General features: G+C 35.6%; 1 protein-coding gene, 1 long non-coding RNA gene and 1 pseudogene across 2 annotated transcripts; all 3 read right to left on the reverse strand.

Moving 5' to 3' along the window:
* Positions 1–212: 212 nt before the first annotated feature.
* On the reverse strand, positions 213–6,604 carry LOC113059160 (tumor necrosis factor, alpha-induced protein 8-like protein 2 B). The gene is made up of 3 exons (XM_026227447.1): positions 6,392–6,604; positions 2,012–2,331; positions 213–1,442 (listed from the first exon to the last, which is right to left on the reverse strand). Exons 2-3 carry the CDS (start codon positions 2,327–2,329, stop codon positions 1,200–1,202), a joined length of 561 nt encoding a protein of 186 aa, XP_026083232.1. The 5' UTR covers positions 2,330–2,331; positions 6,392–6,604; the 3' UTR covers positions 213–1,199.
* Positions 6,605–12,920: 6,316 nt separating this feature from the next.
* Positions 12,921–15,273, reverse strand: LOC113059163 (uncharacterized). Its single transcript, XR_003278069.1, has 3 exons — positions 15,132–15,273; positions 14,704–14,769; positions 12,921–13,831 (listed from the first exon to the last, which is right to left on the reverse strand). It is a non-coding gene; the product is annotated as an uncharacterized LOC113059163 (long non-coding RNA).
* Positions 15,274–16,029: 756 nt separating this feature from the next.
* LOC113059586 (soluble guanylate cyclase gcy-31-like) lies at positions 16,030–20,769 on the reverse strand (annotated as a pseudogene).
* Between the last annotated feature and the right edge of the window lie 2,150 nt (positions 20,770–22,919).

Genomic DNA, 22,919 nt, shown 5'->3' on the forward strand with positions numbered 1-22,919 from the left:
GTATGAAACGCTCCGATTAATACAGATATTAGTCTTTTAACTTTGAAATCTTGTTATAACATTACACAAAACGTCACAATCGAAATGCACCAGTATTCCTTCTACCATATGCATTTCTAACCTGGAATTAATTAATTGCATGTTTAAACAAGGCATTAGGGTGTGTATTATGAGTGTAAAAGTTCTCCAGACAACAAAATATAAGCATTTAGTTTCTTGTCATCAGTAAAAATTCTTTATAGACATAAAATGTTATGTAAGATTAGCTCAGTGCAAATAGATGGCTTACAGTAAAATCGGTAATATTATGTAAAATTACAAATGTAATACTATCTGCGCTGCTTTGTAAATATCTGTGCTGCTTTGTTTTTGTGGAAACCAGAATACATTTTTCAACACAAAGATTAACAGAACAGCATTTATTAGAAATAAACGTTTGTATCAATTTTTTGTCAATTTAACGCATCCCTACTGAAAGTTTTAAGAAACTAATCTTACTGATCTCAAAATTTTAAACATTAGTGTGTTTCAACTTGCAACACAGTATGCAAATTACTTTAGCAAAAGCGAGGGCTTTTGTTTTAGAGAAATTGTTTTGGTGGTTGTTCCCTTTTAGAACACAGCCGATCCCCCTCAGGGCTGTTCATGTCAAAATATAATTGTTGACTGTGTAGTGCCAAGCTTTGATTTGTACTGTATCTTAGCCATAAGGGTAACACTACAGTAGATGGCAGCGTGAATATAATGTCTTTCTAAATGTGTTTGTGTTCTGGTTTTTGTTATTTTGTTGTCCTGGGAGGTACATAATCAGCTCCAAAATATTAACAGTTTTGAACAATACAATTTTCTGCTTTAGTTTACAGCAGAGTAGCTGAACCCCAGTGGTTTAGACGTCATTAAAAAAAAAGTAGTCTTGAAAACCTCTATCCAACGCAGCTGGAGTCTCAGAGCTTTAAAAAATTGTTCAGATGGTACATTTGATCTGAGCTCACTTAGGTAGTAACAGTGGCTGTGTTAACACTATCAGGCCAATGACTGATCTAATATTCATTAATAGCACAGCAACACTATTTCAGGGGTTGGACTGAAGTGTGACACCATCAGTCAGTCACTTTTTTGCTTCTTTGGTTGCATTGTACGCAGTCTGAGATAACGGGTGGTTGCCAATCCTGTAAAAGTCTTTCAATGCTTTGCCGTCCTCATAACGTCCCGTCCTCCAGCAGTTTGTTAAGCCCGTTGCAGATTTTGGTGAGGTGGGGTTTGAGAGGCCCGGATGGGTTGTAAAGCTCGGTGAGGAGCTCAGGGTCAGCGTAATGGTTGAAGACGTGGTTGATGCGTCCGTGGGATTTTGCTGTGAGGTGAGTGTTTACAAGCTTCAGAAGCATGTCTCTACTTTCTTTCAGGATCTCTGACATAACCGCTTTGTCAAAGGTGAAATCTACCTGGAAAGGGAAAGAAGAGACAGGTTTGCGTACAAATAAGACTGTGTTCAGAACCACACCGCCTGCTTTGTAGAAAGCTAAAAGCCTCTTAATGATCAGTTGACAAATAATTAACAAATAAATCGATTGCGATTTTGTAAAGGAAAAAGTATCGGAAGTGTCAAAGAAATGCTAACATGAATGCTTCAAAAAATACTTAGTTTACATTCATTGATACAATAACAAAATAATTAAAAGTTATATAAGTGAAACCACTGAAAGGAATGTTTTACATAATATGACTAAAAATGGCAAATATATTATTTATTAATATTATATTTTCCATTATATATTTTTTTGTCATTGTATTTTTTAGTATTTTATGTTTTTTATATTCTGAAATTGTCAAATGTGACTGAAAAATGCTTTTGTGCAATATGTATTTTATTTTATAACTTCTTTTATTTTAGTAATTTCCTGGATGCTGTCAGTGTTCAAAGTATGTGAATTATACTGTATGCTTTTTTTACGTTATAGAACATAAACTCAGCAAATACTGCTTAAAGGTGTGAGAAGCATGTATTGTGTACCTCGTTGAAGCTGATGGCCGTCATGGCTCCCTGGTGCAGTTTCTTTTGGAAATCCTGGGCCATCTTTAGCTCCTCATCATTGAATCGATTGTGCTTGAAAAGGACAGCTATCTTCACCACCACTTTAATGAGGTCTTTCACCACTTTCTGGGCCTCTGAGCGGTTCCCAGTGTACTCCTTTGACACACGGTAAAGCTCATCTAGAATCTCGCTGCTGGTTTCATCGATGAACATCTGCACTGTAGTCTTGTTGGCCATTTGGCTCAGCATCTTTTTCTGGGCCTTGAGCACCATGTCCTTGGAGCTGAACGCCTCCATGTCTTAGAAAGGGGAAAGATCAATAGTAATTCAAGATGCTGAATATTTGTATTTATTTTTCGTTAGTAATACAGTGTGTTTTAAGTTAGCATAACCCCTCAGTAACTTAAAAGTATATAAAAAAATATATATACTAAAGATATGTCATTTAAAATGGCATATGCATATGATCTATGACATGTTTTTGGTATTGTTTATGAAATATCCTTATGACTAATTGTGCATTTTCCCTTGTATTTTAATTCTGGTTGTGGATTGTCAGAGCTGGGGAAGTCCCCTTACAGTCTTACTTTAACCAGTTGTACATCAGGGAAAGCTCATGCCATTTAGGACCTCATCATTGCCCACACATCTCATAAACAACACTAATTGTTGTCAAGATGATGTGTCATCATATCCACCCTTCTCAGTGCTGCTCAGTGACATCCAAACATCTGTGATCAGTGTGTCTATATAACATTCAGTATTTTACCTAGTTTAAAGGAATAGTTCACCCAAAAATAGAATTTTAACTTCTGATGTAATCACCCTCAGGATATCTAAGATGTAGAATTTTTTCCTTTTTTTTTTTTCTTTTTTTTTTTGTGTGGAAATTTTCCCATTGAATTAAACAGCATATGGTGGTTAGGTATGTTTTGAAGCATGGCTGCTGGTTTGATCTGGTCCTTAGCTGGTTATGAGCTGGTCATATGCTGGACCTAAGCAACTAACTCCTGCTCAGGACCAGCTCAAACCAGCAGCCTTGCTTCAAAACATAACCACTGACCTGATACCTGAGCTAATGCTGTTTTTTTTTCAGCAGGGTTGTTTCTCCATCAGAACAGATATGGGGAAATTTAGCATTACATCACTTGCTCATCAGTGGATGCTCTGCAGTGAATGGGTGCAGTCAGAATTAGCTAAAAGAAATAGCTAAAATAATAATCGTTAAGTAATCCACATGGCTCCAGTCCATCAGTCCAACAAAAAACCTTGTCTGCTCACCAAAAAAATCAACCGAGAAATGTATTTCCTGATTCAGACAATACATAATTTTACTGGAGAAACCAATACTATGGATAAAGGACTTGTATTTTAGCTGAAAGCAATGGTTTGAATTTAAAAAAGTATGTTCATGCAAATTCCTTTCAACTTCACAAGACTTAAACCTTTTTTTTTTGTAGAATAATTAAATGCAATACTAGTTGAAATATGATTTGCATGCACATCCTGTATACATTTAGGTTGTAGTCTCTGATGCTCAACACAGCATAGTTTAGCATTGCTTAACAGAGCGTATAGTCAGGAGAACGTGCAAAGACATGTATGAAAAAAAGAAATTCACTGCATAGTACTTACAAGTCCCCACATGAATCTGAAGATTGAATCATGATACAGGCATCTGTGTGCTTAGACATTTCTTCAGTGTATTGGTGCAATTTTTGAGGTCTTGCATATCTCCTTCATCAGATATTCTTGTCATTAGTGGTGATCTTTTTGTGCTGCATTTATTAAAAATCCTGTACTCTATAACTAATGCAATAACTGCAAAGTATATTAATGTCCAAATGACCTGCACTGTGTTTTTTAAAATGAATCAAGACAAACCAAAAGTGATGTCATATCTCAGTGCTGCTATCAGCTTTTTAAATGAACCAACCTGATTACATTTTAATGCAGTTTAAGTACATTAGTACAGTCATTACATTCTGTGACATGGAACATCAAAACAACTATACTAATACTCATTTGAACAAATCTGCATGTTGTACACTTCTGTTAAACTGCGAAAGCAACATAATCCTAAGGTTTAACACAGCTTCTCCTTTATGAATCTAAACAGAGCAAAACTGTTCTGTTGTTAAATGTTTCACTATATGTGGCTATTTAGATGCAAGTTTATTTTTTATAGAAAATAAATATAAAATTTGTTTGGAATATGGTTTCTTAAAACATCTGTTCTTAAACATCTGATTAAATCAGGCTTATGCTGGGCTGTTTCTTGTTTTCTTAACAATTAAATTTCTATTAAGTTTTCTCAAAACAAACTCTAATATAATATATAATATTATTTATTTTTTAAATAAGAAAACTGTTTATAAAACACTATTTAATAGAGTAAAATATATTAATTACAATAAATAATTTAGCATTTTAATATTTGATTAAAATACATTAATACAATTAAATTATTATTTATTAGTAAAATTATAAATTAAATTATTTTAATACAAATCGTTGTGCTCATGGATTTCTTCAGGGCCATACTGATTTCATTCATACCTGTCAAGACGAGATGAGCAAATTTACATTCATTTGATTATGACTTCTAACTTCTTAAAAAAACATCCGAGGCAATCTAAAGTCAAGCTAATTAATTAATTTTAAACCTTTTCACATAGAATTAGCTGAAATGGCCATCTGTATCCCTCCTCATTGAAAGGTTTGTCACAGACAAATAAATATTTAGCATTCCTCAGATGACTTCAGCAAAAGCCTGAGGCTCTATGTGTGTGTAAATCCCAGAGGATTTACAGGATATGAAGAATCATGTTGTTTCTCCATCCTAAAGACCACTGTAGTCACCCTGTCATTACAAAGCAGCAACTCACAGCACAAACCCGTCTGACGGCACAGAAGAGACAGGTCAAAACCTGTTGCACAGGATTTGCCAGCCCACTGTTTTTTTTCTTTTTAATTCAGAATGGTCAAACGTGACTTTTATGATAAATGTATATAAAATGAGAGTGAAAGAATTTGAAGTGTGTGAGTGGGAGCAATTTTTTTTCTGAATGGCTCTAAATTAAAGTCATAGACTAAGACTAAGATACGAAGTGTCAGCTGGTCTCTTAGTGTCCAAACCCCATCTAAAACTAGTCTGGCAAACCAGTTATGATCAAGTTTTCAGCAGCGAGAACACATCCTAGACTATCTTTAGACAGCCATGTATTTCCAAAAAAAAAAAAAACCCAAATCTTTTATTTAAGCTTGTTGACTGAAGTGTGCCAGGTTAAGCTAGTTTAGAAGCCTGATAGGACATTAGACCACATAGACCAGCATACAAAACACAACGCATGCTGGGCTTTTCAATCTGGCTTTCTCTAATAACAGGCTTTAATCATCATTGCTAAAAGAAAATCATTAAAGAATCATGCCTTAATGTGTCTGCCCAAAGTTTAAATCATTCCTATGCTCATCTACACAAACGTGTGTAAAAACGTGTGTTTGGTGCTCGTTCTCAGTGTACCATGTGTTTCCTCATCACTATCTCCCCGCAGCACCTGAATAGTTAGGTCTGAGTATGCGATGATGTCACGTATTGTGCAAAACTCTCCTTATTACTCAATACTGCCTGTTTTATCACTGCTTATTTACTGCCATTTTCATTCTTTTCATGTGGTAAAAGTACAGTGTTGTTTTCTTTGTAAAATTAGCATGTGTGTGACTCGTATGCATGTGTTTGACTCTCACTCAGCCGGAGAAGTTGTTTTTTTAATATGACCAAACAATGTTTAAACCTGACTATAAAGGAAGTGAAACTCTGGGCTGTTAGGCACAGCTTTCCCCCGTTTTCGGTTAAACCCCCGACAGCTAATTTCTTCTGACACACGCTGCTACAAAAAGGTTTACATTAACTATCCAAAGCCTGAGTTTACAGAGTTTAGGACATGGTTATGAGACATCACACTCTTTATTTCAGTAGAAGGTGTGTTTTCTTCATATTGCTGGCTTATAAAGGAAGACTGGACACTGTTTTGTTTAGAAAAGGTCCACCGGATGGAACAGAAACTATCCCAGTCTGTTTTAGATGTTTAACATGGGAGTGGTTGAACAGAAAACAAGTTTAATTATACTTGACATTATTGCCTACAAACCTCCATATTTCTTAAGCATACACTAATAAACAAAACAAATCCATAAAATTAAACTTTCACTTGTTATTAAATCAGAATGCTGGCATATTTGTTTAATTATTTAGTTTGCTTTAATCCACTAAAGTAACATCATCGCATGTGTACATGATCACAGCGCTCTCTGAGATGATGGAGGAGAGGGCAGAAGTCAAGACCAAGACAAACTCACCTGGCTTTTCTCTTGTTCACTCTCCCGCTTCTGTTCAGTCGCTCTGTCCTCCCTCTGCGCTCAGATCAGGTTGAAATCCAGCGTGAGAGTGATGAAAAAATCTCCTCAGACAGGTGAAATCAAAGAAAACTACTCCACAAACTCGGTCTTGTGCTCACACCACTGTAACAAGATAATTTGTCTTGTACTTCCTTGAGGGACTAAATGTATAAGACACACCCCTGAGTGCCCCCCCTCTCTCATCTATCTCTCTCTCCACCCTGTCAGTGTGTTAGTTGCTGACATGGTGTGTCTGCTTGCCCAAACAAGTGCAACCCTTATAAAGAATTCAGCAGTAATCCTGGATGTGGCACAGTGAAAAAGGAGGTTTTAGTCTCTTTGTGATCTTGTATGCAGCCACTGTCATCCTTGACACTGCTATGTTTCTCACTTAACTGTGTTTTTTATAAAAAAATGTAAAAAAATACTTATCACTATATATATAGTGTTGTTGTTGCTGCTGCTGCTGCTTTCTGATCAGTGTTTCCATCTCTTCCTGCTTACAAAACCATGCATTCATTTTCAGTTCAATAATATTCTCACTTTGCATGGCTAGGACAGCTATTTGTTTACCCATCAAAAACATACAGACATTTTATTGATTTTATGCAAATTGGATTACTGAATTGCTTTGCTTACAACTGCATAGTTCACAGATTTTTAGTTTGATATGTGTTTACGATTTTTACTTTTAGCAAGATTCAGCTCTTTTTCTTTATATTATGAAGTTATTATAAACTATAAACTCAGTGCTGCTATCAGCTTTTAAAATGAACCAACCTGATTACATTTTAATGCAGTTTAAGTACATTAGTACAGTCATTACATTCTGTGACATGGAACATCAAAACAACTATATTAATACTCATTTGAACAAATCTGCATGTTGTACACTTCTGTTAAACTGCGAAAGCAACATAATCCTAAGGTTTAACACAGCTTCTCCTTTATGAATCTAAACAGAGCAAAACTGATCTGGTGTTAAATGTTTCACTATATGTGGCTATTTAGATGCAAGTTTATTTTTTATAGAAAATAAATATAACATTTGTTTGGAATATGGTTTCTTAAAACATCTGTTCTTAAACGTCTGATTAAATCAGGCTTATGCTGGGCTTGATAATATTTTTGTGGGTTTTCTATTAAGTTTTCTTAACAATTAAATCTCTATTAAGTTTTCTCAAATCTCAAATATAATATATAATATTATTTATTTTTTAAATAAGAAAACTTTATAAAACACTATTTAATAGAGTAAAATATATTAAGAATTACAATAAATAATTTATCATTTTAATATTTGATTAAAATACATTAATACAATTAAATAAAATTATTATAAAATATTAATATTTATTAATAAAATTAAAATTATAAATCGTTGTGCTAATGGATTTTTTGAGGCCCATACTGAGCTCATTTATACCTGTCAAGATGAGATGAGCAAATTTACATTAATTTGATTATGACTTCCAACTTCTTAACAAAACATCAGAGAGGCAATCTAAAGTCAAGCTAATTAATTCATTTGAAACCTTTTCACTTAGAATTAGCTGAAATGGCCATCTGTATCCCTCCTCATTGAAAGGTTTGGCACAGACAAATAAATATTTTTAAAATTATTTTAAAAATAAACCTTTTTCAGTGGTGTCGCCATTTATTTTATCTTATTGCAATGCTTTCATCAAATTACTTTAAAGTTGTAATTGTTTGACAATTTTCACTTATGTAAATGCTCCCTAAAAATGCCTTTGGTTTGTTTACTGGAGGCATTAGGGGATGTTTTCGTCCTTTTATATATATATATATATATATATATATATATATATATATATATATATATATATATATATAGATATATATATAGATATAAAGATATAGATAGGTAGATAGATAGATAGATAGATAGATAGATAGATAGATAGATAGATAGATATGTTAGAACTTTGTATTCTTAAAATTCTCCAGTGATGTATGAACCTTAAAATATTGTTAAATTAAAAGTGTAAAATATGCATGATAAAGTTTATTTCCAAAAGGCTAAAAAATTAAGGAAACATCCTTCTACACAAACATCCTTTGATAACTGAATGTATTATTTTCTTAGGCAGCCAGTTATATTATATATTCCATTTTAAACACTATGCAAACACAGATTGTAACACAAATAGAGAAGTGAAGTCTGCCATTGGAAAGCTGGGTCAAACAAGCACTTTATTTGCCCTTTTCTTTTGTAAACTTCATTGTTTAGTCACTAACATTAGAAACTGCTGTACAATGAACTGGTCTTGTGCAATAGAAAGTCACCCTCATGTCTGTACATTAGTAATGTCTATACTAAAGGCTGCTTATCTCTCTGCTATCTGAATGGAAACCATCTGGACTTAAGCTCTAATGCATAAAGACTACAAAAGGAATTGATGCATCTGGCTTGATTTGTGAAAGTTTTGTTTACAGTCTGTAATATTGCTTAGATCCATCACCTCAGCTGAATTCTCAAGCTATAGTAGTAGTAATACACATTTGTATGAGACTAGAATTGAAAGCATGACATTTGTGTTTTTCCGCAAAGCTAAGAGCGTTCAGGCAAAGTAAGAATTAAGCTTGTCTCCAAGACAACAGACAGGAAGTGTCGCTTAAGTGGTTTCCTGATGGATTCCTCTTTATCACTGAATGATATCTGACATGTTGTGTGTGTGTGCATGTGTGTAATCTATTTCAGAGATAAAGCAATAAATACCCAGTTAGCTACAGTTTAATGAATGTAATGTGTTTTGGGATATTTGTGATCATGTAAATGTTATGACTGCCTTAATCAGGTAAAAAAAAAAAAAGCCTTACATTTTCAGATTTCTGTTATATTTTCTTATTATATCATGTTCCTCATTTTTTTTTTGTCTTTAGGCAGAGTTTGATGTAATATTGGCAAATTGTATTTGTGGCTTAGCAGACTGAAATAGTTTGTTAAATGGCAAGTATGTCATGTTAGTGTTTGTTTATCTTGTATCTCTGTGTTTACATGTGTGTGTGTGTGTATGTGTATGCCTGTCTAAATGTAGGTGTATGTCTTTGGGTGTGCGTGTGTTCACATGCTATATTTAGGTCACTTGGTTTTATCTGATGTGTTCGCTCTTACTTGAGCAAAGTATGTGTTTCACAGCCATATTACAGCACTCATCAAATTATAAAGTCAAATGTAAACAATCACATTTAACATATAAGAGGTACAACAAACTCTTTGTTGTTACAGTAACCGAATGAATAGAGGGATTCAGCACTATCATAATAAATATCTCTAACGTTTAACATAAATGTTGTAACTGTACTAATATACGCATTACAGACAGATACAAATCATGTGTGTTAATATTAATAAAACATTCAAATACAGCTATTCAAATAATGAGGAATTACTGTAGCAAACTGCACTTTCTGTTAGATACCCAGGCTTTGGATGACCTCTTTTATTTTCAATAGATTTTGGTTTCCTGTGTTTCCTTTATTTATCTAAATAAAGTATGAAGCATGAAAAACATGATTTATTTTCCACAGCCAGATTGTTCATTCACATTTATTCACCAGATTTAATCCCAGAATTTGCTACCTCAAATGCAGCTATTGGACCATTCCCTATTTTATCAATCTCTCCTGGCTATTTACAGCAGATTGCAGGCTGTGCTTCGCATAAGGAGGTTAGCTGGTAATCTCGAGTATTGATTTCTGAAACTGTGCGTTTTGCTGTTAAGCTTTGGAGCTGCATTCTCCTGGCTGCCAGCAGGGGGAGTGCTTTCCTGCGCATTAACAGAAGCGTTCTCTGCCTTCTCTCCTTTGTTATTCTGTGTCTTTTTAACATTTTCTTTATCCTGGGACTCATTGGTGAAAGTCTTTGGGTCTGTAGCGCCCTCTAGTGCTGGCAGAGTGTCAGGGGGCACGTCAGTGGGAGTGGGTTTGCCCTCAGCCTGCTCCTCATTGTGGGTGTTCATGTTTGATGGGGAATGTTTACTGTTGGTGCACGTGGAACTAAGGAGAAAAGGCATTGAAGATGGAAGAAGACAGAAGCACAAGTGTTAAGACTATTTGTAAGGATTTCTGGAAAATATGAAAAACATGGATTAAAAAAATATAAGGTATTATCATGTTTCAGGAATCAAAAGAGTATTTTAAACTGACGAAAATTTCAAATGTGCATTTATGTTAGGCCCTCATATATTAAATGCTTGCTAAGAAGACCTGCACATGTTGTGTTTTGTATTTGTTGGTATGCTAGTGTTCCCACTAGGCCTTACGGACTAGCAAAAGTTCCTTAGTCAACTATTAAGCTTGTCAACCAGTTTTACCAGTTGTTTTTTCCCACCTGTTAGAATCTTCAGCAGGGTGGATCACATAGTGTTGCATTTGAGTTGTGTTTCTCCAAACTCACTGAACTTCTGTCTTCTAATCTTTCTGCTCATTGCTATCGGAGCTCTGCTGGAGTCTTAAATGAGAGATCTTTGTTACTCTTCAGCCATAAAAATAAATAGCAAGCCTACCTCAGAGCACAACTTGTGTAGTTTTAACTCTAACTCTAATCAGACACACATGAGCATGCTAATCAGTGCCAATCAATGTCTTTGGGATCATTAGAAAATCACAGGCAGATGACTTTGATTAATGTAGGAGCTAAATTCTGCCGCGCATTGGACCTCCAGGGCAAGATTTGAGGAACCCTACTCTAAGATCTTGAACTGGACAGAGTGGATTAAGGCCTTGCTCACCCTTTGAATTGAGAAGCACTAAGAGGGGGATAACTTGTGCCCTGAACAGAGTGGAGAGAACTTTTAGCACATAGCCGTGTCTCAGTTTGAGGATGACTCTGCAGTCATTATGTCCAAACTCAAGACAGGAAGCACTGACTGACAGGTCTTGCAGGTTTCCCACTCGCTTGAGCGATGCTAAAACCAGAAGGAGGGTGATTTTAAGCGACAATGTCCGCAAGTCGGCTGATTGGAGCGGCTCAAAAGGAGGATGTTGCAGGGCCTTGAGGACTATACACAAGTCCCAAGTAGGCACAACATGAGCAAGAGGCGTATTCAATCTCCGACTTCCCCTCAGAAACTTAGCGACTAGGTCCTTTCTGTCGCCTGACAGGCCAGCCATGAGATCGCGATTTGCCGTGATGGCTTCCACATATACTTTGAACATGGAAGGGGCGCAAGGTTTAGATGCCTTGGCGCGCCATTTTTCTTGGGAACGTGGAAGTAGCGGCTGTAAAATCGGAATCGCTGTTCGCTAGAGGAAACGATTCCATGGTTCCTTCTGCAAGCAGATTTTGCACTTCAGAACGGAGAACATGAGCACTATTGTCCTTAATGAATTTTGAATAATGCCTCCGCAGTGAGGTGGCCTGCGAGCGAACAAGTATCCTCAATCTATGGGGCTGAAGCACTTAAGCAGGAAGTGGCGCATAAACTGTGACAACTTATATGCTGCATGAAGCATTTTGCAAATCTGTCAGGCAGATGGAGGCGAGTGGAGGTGTGCAGCGTATGCCTCTTCTCGAAGAGGAGTTTGCCATATCGTCTTATTCCAATGCCGTCAGAGGTTGGCAGGATTAGAAAAGTGTACACACACCAATAGGGGCGTGCCACATTTTGGTAAATTCATTGTGAACTTCTGGGTAAAATGGCACCGGTCTGTAGCAGAAGATTCGTTGACGACAGCCCAGTGTGCATCATTTGTCTAAATGGTGCAGGCAGGCTCTTCCAGAGCCAACCATTCTGTGCTGAGATTCTCCACAGCCTGGTGAGAATGTGAATCAGTTTGCTCTTTGTCAGCTCATAATAATCCATTTGGGAGAAGGGTGTCAGGATCCTCTCCGGAGAATGCCCAGTCTTCCAAATCTGAAGCTGTCAGTGATATAAGCTGCGTCCGAAATCGAATACTGCGTACTGGATACTACATTTGAATTTGAACGTACTACTCGACCGTTAGAAAAGTACGTTCTATATAGTATGAATGTGGGTAGTATGAATGGAATTCGGATTTACTACATCCGCCATGTTGACATTGTCACGTGACATACGTCGTCACAACAGCGCGTAAATTTAAAGAGCCCAATCTACTGAGCGAACATCGGTGATGTTTTTCGTTTTTCTTACCGCTTTCGTCTGCGTTTTTATGTCGTTTGAATTAACAATTCAAAGCAGGCGTCGGTCAGCTGTTCGCAGATCATGCCTTCGTTGAAAGCTTGTAAATCCTTTACTAAATATAAATTTAGCTTTTAGTTTTCTACCTCAGAATAACAGCAGCTACAGCTGTGAACAGAATGACAGACTGATTTTATGTAAGGATATAAAGTAATTTATTGTAATTAATAAATACAAATAAAATTACACAAAACGAACATAAATTAATAAACTTGAATGAATGCTTAGGCAAATACACACACACACACACACACATATATACACATAAATACACACATCACAATATATACATAAATACATACATAATATATACATTATAGACAATATACACACATATATAAATATATATAGTTAGATATAGATATATCAGCAAAAAAATGTGTAACCTATTGAAATTTTATTCTAAAAAACAAAAACTACATATTTACAGACTGTGAACAGCATCATACAGACTGCTGTCCCTGGCCTTTGACATCCAAGAGCTGCATAACATTGTGCACAGAATGAGCAGGTCTGTCATGGGGATTTTGAGGAGGCTGATTGCCTTCTTCACCACAGATGACCTGGAGGCAGTGGAAGCAGCTTTTCTTCTGGTAGCTGGAACAATAGATGGCTGTCACATACAAACTGAACCTCCAGCAAGTGAAGCCCAATGTTATTTCAACAGGAAGTGGTTTCATTCTGTTCAGCTGCAGGTCACCACCATGGTAAGTACCTTGATATCTTTGTTGAGTATCCCGGGTCTGTGTATGATGCCAGGGTGCTGAAGAACACTGGAGGCCTATCCACCTGCAGGAAAACACATCTGGGAGATGGTGTGTGTGTCCTTGTGTGAGTGTTCATCTGCCTCATCACAGCAGACAGAGAGTCTGAACACAATCCTGCACAGCTTTGATTCAACACCAATGATGCTCGTGCACAGAACATTGTTGAGAGAGCCTTCAGATGATGAAGACCAGCTGTGCTCCATCTTCTTCTTCAAGGCCCTGGAAGTGAGTTCTGCCTTTGTGCAGATGTTGTTGCATGCTGTGCAGTGCTCCACAACCTCCGTCTTCTGAATGCGGACATTGCTGATCCAGAAGTTGTGGAGGATCATGACGATGATACACTGGAACCCCAAAACACAGAAGTCAGCACAGAAGAGCATGTGCGGGACAAACGGACCACAGCTGTGTCACAGCAGACGACCGTGTGCAGCTCTTCAAGAGCAGATTACCTGTAGGACAGTCGAACAGGTTAAGACTCTGCAAATCAGTTCATGTTCTCATAGTGCTGTTGTTTAAGCTTGTGTAAGTTGTGAAGGTCATTTTAAGACTGTCAAATCAAGATATACATATATTAGTTATTTAAGAAATATAAATACTATAAAATCACATGAATATGTATAAATACACATGTAAGTATTTAAATTTAAACGTGTGTGTATTTATATATACACATAAATATATTACACTCATAACTGGGAACTCATAACTTGAAAATCTAGAAACATATCACATAACATATCATACCAACATATTTACAACAAGTTTAATTTTAAAATATGTATTACTTTATCCCTGGGTTATATTTTTGAATTCCAAATTGAATACCCAAATTTAAAGTCCTCATCTACAGTTACTGAAATGAAGCTGCTGAAGTTTATTTTCCTGACATTATTATAGAAACGTCTTAAGAAATTCCCTTTTGCTGTTGCTTTAAGCTCTATTATACTACTTTATGAAAATGTTAATATGGTTTTGTCTGAAGCTTTGTGCTCTTATCCATGTAGAAATGAAAAATAAATAAATAAATACATAAAGAGAATAATTTGTATGGGTATTTCTCTAAAGTGTGGCACCCATTCTCAAGACAACATTCTTCAGATGTTAAAAAAAACAACAACTGGAAACTGCTACAAAATCAGTGCACACAACTGCTTCAAAAGTTATTTGCTATTAAGTACTTTGCAACTGACAAAATAGCAACTGGAAATACCTGGAAATTCATATTATAATATAAAAAAACAGCATAATTCAGTGATGATCCTAAAATAAATACATGTAAAGAGTGTGTGTAGTTAAGATTAATTTTAATTTATATACTTACTGAATTATGCTTTCCAGTGAATAGGGTTTCATCAGTGGATGAGAACAAGAGTGTGTTCATCAGTCTCTGTAACATCAGAACAGGATTTACACATTACTGATGATTTATGCCTTGTAAGTTAACCAACATTTTTTTTATCAAAATATCAACACTAGTAAAATGTAAATTAACTCGTTTCAATTACTTACAATTTTGTAATTTTATATCATTAAATTACTTAACGAGCCGTCTGTAGAAAGCAGCCTTAACAAGCTGAGGCACAGCCTCTGATCGATAATGATTATTAAACATATTTTTTAACTCAATTTACAAAATAGTCTCATCAGTTTACAATGTGTAAAGCTTTAACAAATCAGTCGTTTACTTGGATTATGTTAAACAAGTACACTTTAACCACAATGAACAGCGTTTATCCATAAGGTACTTACACTTCAAAACAGCGGCGTCACGATCCTCCGATTTTCCGTTATTTTCGAATATGAGTATGACGAGCCCTCTCCCGGTGCCTCATGGGTTAGAGAAGTGTCCATCCTATGCATACTACGGAATTCGGCCGGAAGTAGTAGGCCATCCGGGTACATCTCGCCTACTGTTTTTCAAATACTGAGAATTCGGACATACTACTTGCTTCGCATACTGTTTTTCGCCTACTATATAGTATGGAAGTATGCGATTTCGGACGCGGCTATAGAATCATAAGTGACAGCATTCTCCTATGATCTTCCTAAAAAGATCAAACTGCTTGTACACAAGGGGCACTGATCCTCAAGTGCTGCGTGAGACTCATGCTCTCGCAGTGAGAGCAGTCTGCCTCAGTGAGCAAAGCCTCAGTGTGGACATGGCCCAAGAACCAAATATATACACTACCGTTTGGGGTTTGGGGTCAGTAAGATTTTTTTGGCAAAGGATTTAACACTTTTATTAAGCAAGCATACATTAAATTGACATCAACTACTTTAGTAAAAAAAAAAAAAGTGTCATGGGTTCCACAACAATATTAAGCAGCACAATTATTTTAGACATTGATAATAAAAAGAAATGTTTCTTGGCCTTTTTAGAATGATTTCAGAAGGAACATGTGACACTGAAGACTAGAAATGCTGCTGTAAATTCTGCTTTGACATTGCATGAATAAAGTACATTTTAAAATATATTTTTATAACATTTCGCTATATTTTTGTTATACCACAGCCTTGGTAAAATATATATATATATATATATATATATATATATATATATATATGGTGTACACATTTTGAATGATGTACATAGTTTTAATGTGCTTAATACTGTTGATATTGGAAGTGAAGAAGATGATTAGGTTCATTATGTACTGTGGTACAGTACCTTAACAAAAATCTTTCCTCGTTCTTCGATGATGTATGTTTCTTGCTCCAGATGGTCTTTGGTGGTCTGACTGAAGTGGATTTGCATGCCCTAGCTGCACAGAAAGCAAGGGATTATATATAGCTTTTTAATTAACTGCATTTTCTTTAAAATGAATTTAAAATTACTCATTAATATTTTTATTGCAAAATGAGACCATTTAGTTTAGTTATTAGAGGCTGTTCATTTTTCTCTGTACTGCATAAGATTAAAGGGTTGCAGTTGCTAGTATGTGATGCTGTGTGAGTCTGGGTGTACCAACCGACATGGATCTGGATTTTGTCCCCGGTGGAGGGGTCTTTTTCGTTGATTAATAGAGCTCAACATGTCTAGAGCCATGTCTCAGATGTGGTGGGCATGGAATGTGGTCTTATTGGGCACACATGCCACAACCATGTAGGCATCCCTAATGGTCTCCACCTGAGGGGGAAAGAACATTTGTTGCCATTTCACTCAATTTTGAAAGAATGATGGTAAAGATTAAAAGATTTTAATTTAAAGAAATATTTAGTAGTAAAAAATAGGGACGTACTGATATAAAGATTCTAGCAGATACCACTAAGCTGATTTTTTCGAGTTTTTATATTCAAAATGCACTGGTTTCTCATCCGAAATATATATATAAAATATTTTTTTATGTCATGGTTAATAATAAAACCTTTAAAGACATTTAATGATACATAATGTATAATAAATGTATATTCATGCTGTTCAACTTACAGTACTATTCATCAAAAACCATGAAAATATATATCATGGTTTCCACAAAAATATTAAGCAGCACAACTATTGTGTTGATAATACTAATATGATTGTTTCTTCAGAACCAAATTAGCATATGATATCTGACGGTCCATTTTTTAGCAAATAAATCCAGTCTTAGTTAGCAGAAGAGACTTCTTTCAAAAGCATTTAAAAAAAAATCTTTTTAACATTCATATTTCCAACATCAACTGATATGTATACTTGTAAAAAAAAAAAAATCTAATATAGGCAGAAAAATGATATATTGTGCTGATATATTGTGACTTCCTTGTAAAGAAAAAGCAGAGGACTCTCTTGAAGGTCTTTAAGGTCAAAGAACATGCATTAGAATCTATTCTGTTGTGTCAAGTTGCTTTCGTTCGAGTTATGTTACCTTATAAACATTGTGTTTCTCGCTGAGTGTGTCAAAAACAATGTAGATCTCATTTAGCATGTCCACCACCTTCATGGGGGTGATGTGGATCCACATCTCATTAAACTTCACCACATCAGTGAACAGGATGGTGACGTCTGGGTACACCTGGAGGGAGATAGCAGATCAAGAACGCCACTTATAAACAGCCGGACAGCATTGCAGAAAAAAAACTGCTTTTCATTGTATTTTGTTATCTCTCTTGAGATCTTGATCGTGTTTAAATCACAATGGTCTGTGTTAAAAAAAAAAAAAAAGTGTACTAAAGCCAACCATTTTTCCAGTCAGTCAATATTTAGGGAAATTCATGTGAATTGTGTGTTTAATGGGTGGGTTAGTGTGAAAGTGTGTACCTGACATGTCTCCAGAGCTGTTATTCCCTTGCGGAGACTGTCCGCTACTGCTTTGGGGATCATGGCGAACAGCAGGGAGTCTCCTCTCTTCTTCTCCTCATCCAGCTTTTTAATGATCTCCTGCAGCTGTGCATACTTCTGCTGCTCCTGTAGGTGGCACAGTGAGAGTTCAGCCTGTCATTTGCATATTATTTCTAGGTGCATAGACACAGCTAGAGACTTAATAGCTAGAGACACAGCTACTTGAGTCAGTCCATGGCAGAAATTCTGCTACATAACTCCTTTTATATAAACTGAAATAAAATGTGTCTCTTTGGTTATGGATTACGATATTTGTAAATCTAGATTTTGAGCTCGGTGGCATCAGCGTGGCAATCATACCTGGTCAAGTGCCAGTTGCAGCTCGGCTGATTGATGTTCCTGCCAGGATGAGCTCTCTGCTGGAGTCGTGCAGATTTAAATCATTGACGTAAACACCCATTTTTATCATGTCCTCCACTGTCTCAATACTGTACAAAGGAGTATACGTTTTAACACAGACTTAAACATTTTAGCTATAATCTTACATCTGTTATAATCTTATAATCTTACATCCTGTGGTTAAACTGTATCTCAGTATCTACAGATCTGACAATTGTAAACTCATAATTACACATTTTAAAGGTGCCATATCTATTTGTTATTATTATTTCTTTTATTTATTGTTGATTTTAAGGACATATTTGTTTGCTCTTGAACACTGAAATTTTTTTTCTGCAGTATTGAACTATGTCCATTGTAAAACAAAACTAGTCTCAGAGGTCTTTTAAAACTAAATAAGGACATTTCCGGCATTAGGGAAATTTATATATTATAAACAGACCTCAGGATTAAACTAAATGGTTTAAGAGTGCAGGATTTGATACCTATGAAATGACTTGGCAGAGAAGCCTTGATTGTCAGTTTTATGTGGCCATAACTAAACTGCTGTTTTCCATTAGCTTAGGGGGCAATGTTGTAAACACGTGAGATCATGAGAGCTTACATGGGAGTTCCTAGAAAGATGAGGGAGTCCCACTGAGGGACATACTTCAGGGGGCTCCCGCATGTCTTCAAATATGGTTTCACTGAGTCAAGTTTAGTTTTCAAAACGGAATAATGATTGCTATTTCATAGACTTGATACAATTTCTTGTTGTTTTCATGCCAGTTTAGCTTATTCAGAGAATCACTTCTAACCGGTGACAGTCTGAAAAGCCAGCAGCTCGATGTCCTCTCCTCCACAATTATTTGAGCTGTTGTACTGAGTCAGAGAGCTGCTGTATTTCTGATCCGTCCACTTCATTTCCTCCATCACTTCAATATCTGAGAGAACAGCAGAGGCACAGTGACACAAGTCAGCATGAGATGTTTTAGGATATTATCTGCTTTAATCAGAGGCAAGACGTTTGGGTGTGAACTGTCACATATCTGATTTTAGATGTCTAAGGTTCTGATTGGTCAGTGTGGTTTCACGTCATCTTTCACAAAGATTTATTTACACATTGGTTAGTGTCATACTGTACAGTATATGGCTTTGAAAAATCTCCATTTTCATAAAAAGTTTACATTTAATGTATCTAAAATGTCATATGGTGTAACCATTGTAAACAAACAAACATTATCAACCATTTGGGGGCAGTTTTTTTATGTTTCTGAAAGATGTCTCTTATGCTAAGTTGCTTTTATTTGATAAAAAATACAATAATATTGTGAAATATTATTACAATTTTAATTCTCAGCAGCCATTACTGCTGGCTTCAGTGTCACATGCTTCAGAAAGCATTCTAATATGCTGTTTTGGTGCTGAAGAAACATTTCTCTTTATTACAGTAAAAAAAAAAAATAGTTGTGCTGCTCAATATTTTTGTGGAAACATGATAAAAAATATTTTTAGGATTCTTTGATGAATAGATTTAATTTATATTTTTTTATATTATAAATAAATTATTTAATATTAAAACTTTTGTAATATTATAAATGTCTTTATTCCAAAATTTGTATTACAGTAATTTAATGGTTCTTTGCTAAATAAAAGTACTTTTCCCCCAATAAATAAATAAATAGATTGAATGGTAGTGTATTTTTAAAGGTAAAAAAAATGGTATTTTTGATAAATTATTGGAAATACATAGATAAATTATTTAACGTCACATCACTCACTTAAAAGAAACAAACTACTATGGATATTTAGTTTTCAGCTGCCAATAAGAGTTTACTGACATATTTGACCAAAATTCCACAGATTTACTCCCCAAAAAACTGCTTAAAAATTGTAAAAACATTCAGTTTTGGCTTCACAATTACTGATTTACTGTACCTCTCTCTGCCTTTTTGGGTTTTTCACTCTCATCTTTCTCCTCTGGTTCTTCTTTGCTGAGTTTAGGGATGTTGGCCTTCTGTTTACTCTCCACCACAGCCTTAGACAGCAATTCAAACACATTGTTGAGATGAGTGTAGATCTGAAAGAGCACACACCAGCACAACGCTTTTTCAGGACATAAAAGCCCAGATTAAGAAAAGAAAGCATAAACATATTTTTAGATACTTTCAAGCTGCGTTGTCTTTGGATCTGTTCCCCTCCCGTTTACTCACATTATCCCAGCTGAATTCCAGCATGGGTCGCACCAGAGTAAACTCCTCATTGACCTTTTTGCCCTACAGATCAGAAAACATCTCTTTCCAACCATCTCCGATCCGATACATGGTCATGTCTCTGGGGAATATCACGCTGAAGGGGAACATGGCAAAAAAGATTCCTCGCTTCATGGGCAGTTTCTCATAGCCTGGAGCTGTTTTCTGCTGGGGCATACGGTGCTTAAACGCAGCATTGTCAAAATTCATCTTGTACACCTTCAGAAAGAGAGTGAGAAGATCAGAATTGTGAGAAATAAAGAATAACAGAGCACAGAGAAAGGTAAATGTTTGGACTCCTACCACATATGTCATTTTCTCTGTTTCCTCTTTTGACAGAATCTCCACCTCAATGTCTGCTATATTGGAAATTTAAACACACTGGCGCTACAGACACTGTGGACTGACCAGTTTTCATTGTGTAAGATCTAATCAAATCTAAGCTTTACTTTCAGATTATTATTTTACCTTCCACATCTCTCAAGATATTAATATCCATTTTCAGAAAGAACACGTACAGATGTCACCATTAAGCTCATATGGTAACTGTTCAAAGAATAATTGCTGAAAAGTAGAAAACTATTGTACAGTTTTTGGAATGTAAATTATATTAGTTTGGGTTGGGTGAAATCAGCCGGAAATCTTAGTACTTGACCCGTAATAAATATTATTAAACAGATTTCTGCCCTTGAATTTACATTAGTGGTGGCAATTTTTCCAATGAACATTTCAGTAGGTTACTTTGTTATACCATTAGGTGGCAACTATCTTTATAAATGACATTGATTTAAATCAATTTAACGGAATCATTGAATTACTGAATCATTCATTCCACTGATTTGTTCAAAACATTGATTCATTCAGGAATGAAGCAAGTGATTTGCTTGCTATGTGAATGCTATGTGAATCAATGAACCATTCATTCAGTTGAATCATTCAGTGCCAAACATCACTACATGTTTCTCTGAGATGCTCAGTGGTTAATTTAGCTTTGGCCAATTTTTAAACATTTGCATTGGTGGAGGAACAAAGACCCAACAAAAAACCCTGACCTTATTTTTTTCAGGACAAAATGATCCTGTCATAGCTATAGTTTCCTATCCTCTTGACCATGTAGACCCCGAAAGCGTACATCAGCTCATCATGAGTCTTTCCCAAAACCTCTCCCGCTGCCTTTGCCAATCTTAAAATCAGATTATCACTGGAATAGCAAACACCAGCATTGTTAAGTGATCCAGATGCAATCTATGGCACTTCATTTATCAGATATGCGACTCTTGGGACTTACTTGTACATCTGGTGTCAAACAAATTTGAGGTGCGGGATCTCCGCTCTGGCCTCGATTAGCCTCCATATGTCCTCTCCATATGATTCATTAATGTAGTCATTCACTGCTTCCAAATACAGGCCGTACATCTTCAGGGGGCTTGGAACATCCACTACACTGCTCCAGAAATCTGATGAGCCTGCAGAGAGCACAATATCTGGATCTGAGACGCTTCAGTGACATCAAGAGGCTTTTAGTTAAGCTTTTAGATGGGAAAAATCAATATAATGCCCAAATAGACAAGGTGCATAAACAAGCTGAGATTTATAGAGGACTTGAAGATGTAAACATATAATTCATCTCTGATATGATGAAACTGTCCAGTTTTAAATATTTTAGTTTTCATATTTTTGCAGACAATTTTGTGTGAGAGCGTCTGTGTTGCTTATTCATGCTCTTTTTTTGTTGTTGTCTATTTGTGTAAAATGCTGTTTTGTTTGATCGATGAGTTCTATATAATATTCTGTGCTGTTATAAACCATCTCCCCTGTGACAGGCTATTTAAAACCCAACATCCTCTATAACCCCTATATTAATGTAAAAAAAAAAAAAAAAAAAAAAAAAAAAAAAAATATATATATATATATATATATATATATATATATATATATATATATATATATATAAACAGATAAAACAGTCTATAATACAAATGAACACCCAATTTGATTAAACTAATAGCTCAATAGATGACAGAGGAGTAAGAATATGTATGTGGCTTACCTGCAGACCCTCAGTCCTCTGTATTAAGTCAGAATTTGGCTAAAGCAGAACCTTCTCTCTCCCTCTTTCCCTCTCTTAGTCTCTCTCTCTCTTTAAACTCCTGTTTTTGACACCTGAAGCACTTCATACTCCTTTCTGTCAGGACAATGGCCACACAGGCGAAAACAGGACAGCAGGTGTGTGTTTGTGGCAGGTGCTAATCAGTACTTAAGCATTTACAGTACAGGCGTCATGCATGATCACCTTTCTCCTTATCATTAAAATTTGTTTCTGTAAATGAACTATAATTCTGAAGTTATCCACTTTTTATGTGAGATTTTTTTTTTCCTATAATGAACCTGCTTTCAAACACACAAACACACACGCACACACACAAATTACTTATTATTGACTTCAGTATATCTCCTATCCATTGTGGAATCATTAATATTGTCATTAAGGCATGTTTTATTATGTTGATGAATCTACTGTCATTCATTGCGATAGCCGAGGATTAAAATATAATTAATATTATGCATTTCCGTCTTTAAAACATATTGGATAAGAGAATTAGAAAGAGATTAATAAAAAGAGTATTATGAATGAAACCTATTATGCAA

This window comes from Carassius auratus, chromosome 41, assembly GCF_003368295.1.
Source record: "Carassius auratus strain Wakin chromosome 41, ASM336829v1, whole genome shotgun sequence".
Taxonomy (NCBI): domain Eukaryota; kingdom Metazoa; phylum Chordata; class Actinopteri; order Cypriniformes; family Cyprinidae; genus Carassius; species Carassius auratus.

Bases quoted from the DNA above. Each gene is read 5' to 3' on its own strand.
- LOC113059160 (XM_026227447.1), bottom strand. From the start codon at position 2,329: ATGGAGGCGTTCAGCTCCAAGGACATGGTGCTCAAGGCCCAGAAAAAG. The intron at 1,443-2,011 runs GTACACAATACA...TTCCCTTTCCAG, and splicing joins CGGCCATCAGCTTCAACGAG to GTAGATTTCACCTTTGACAA.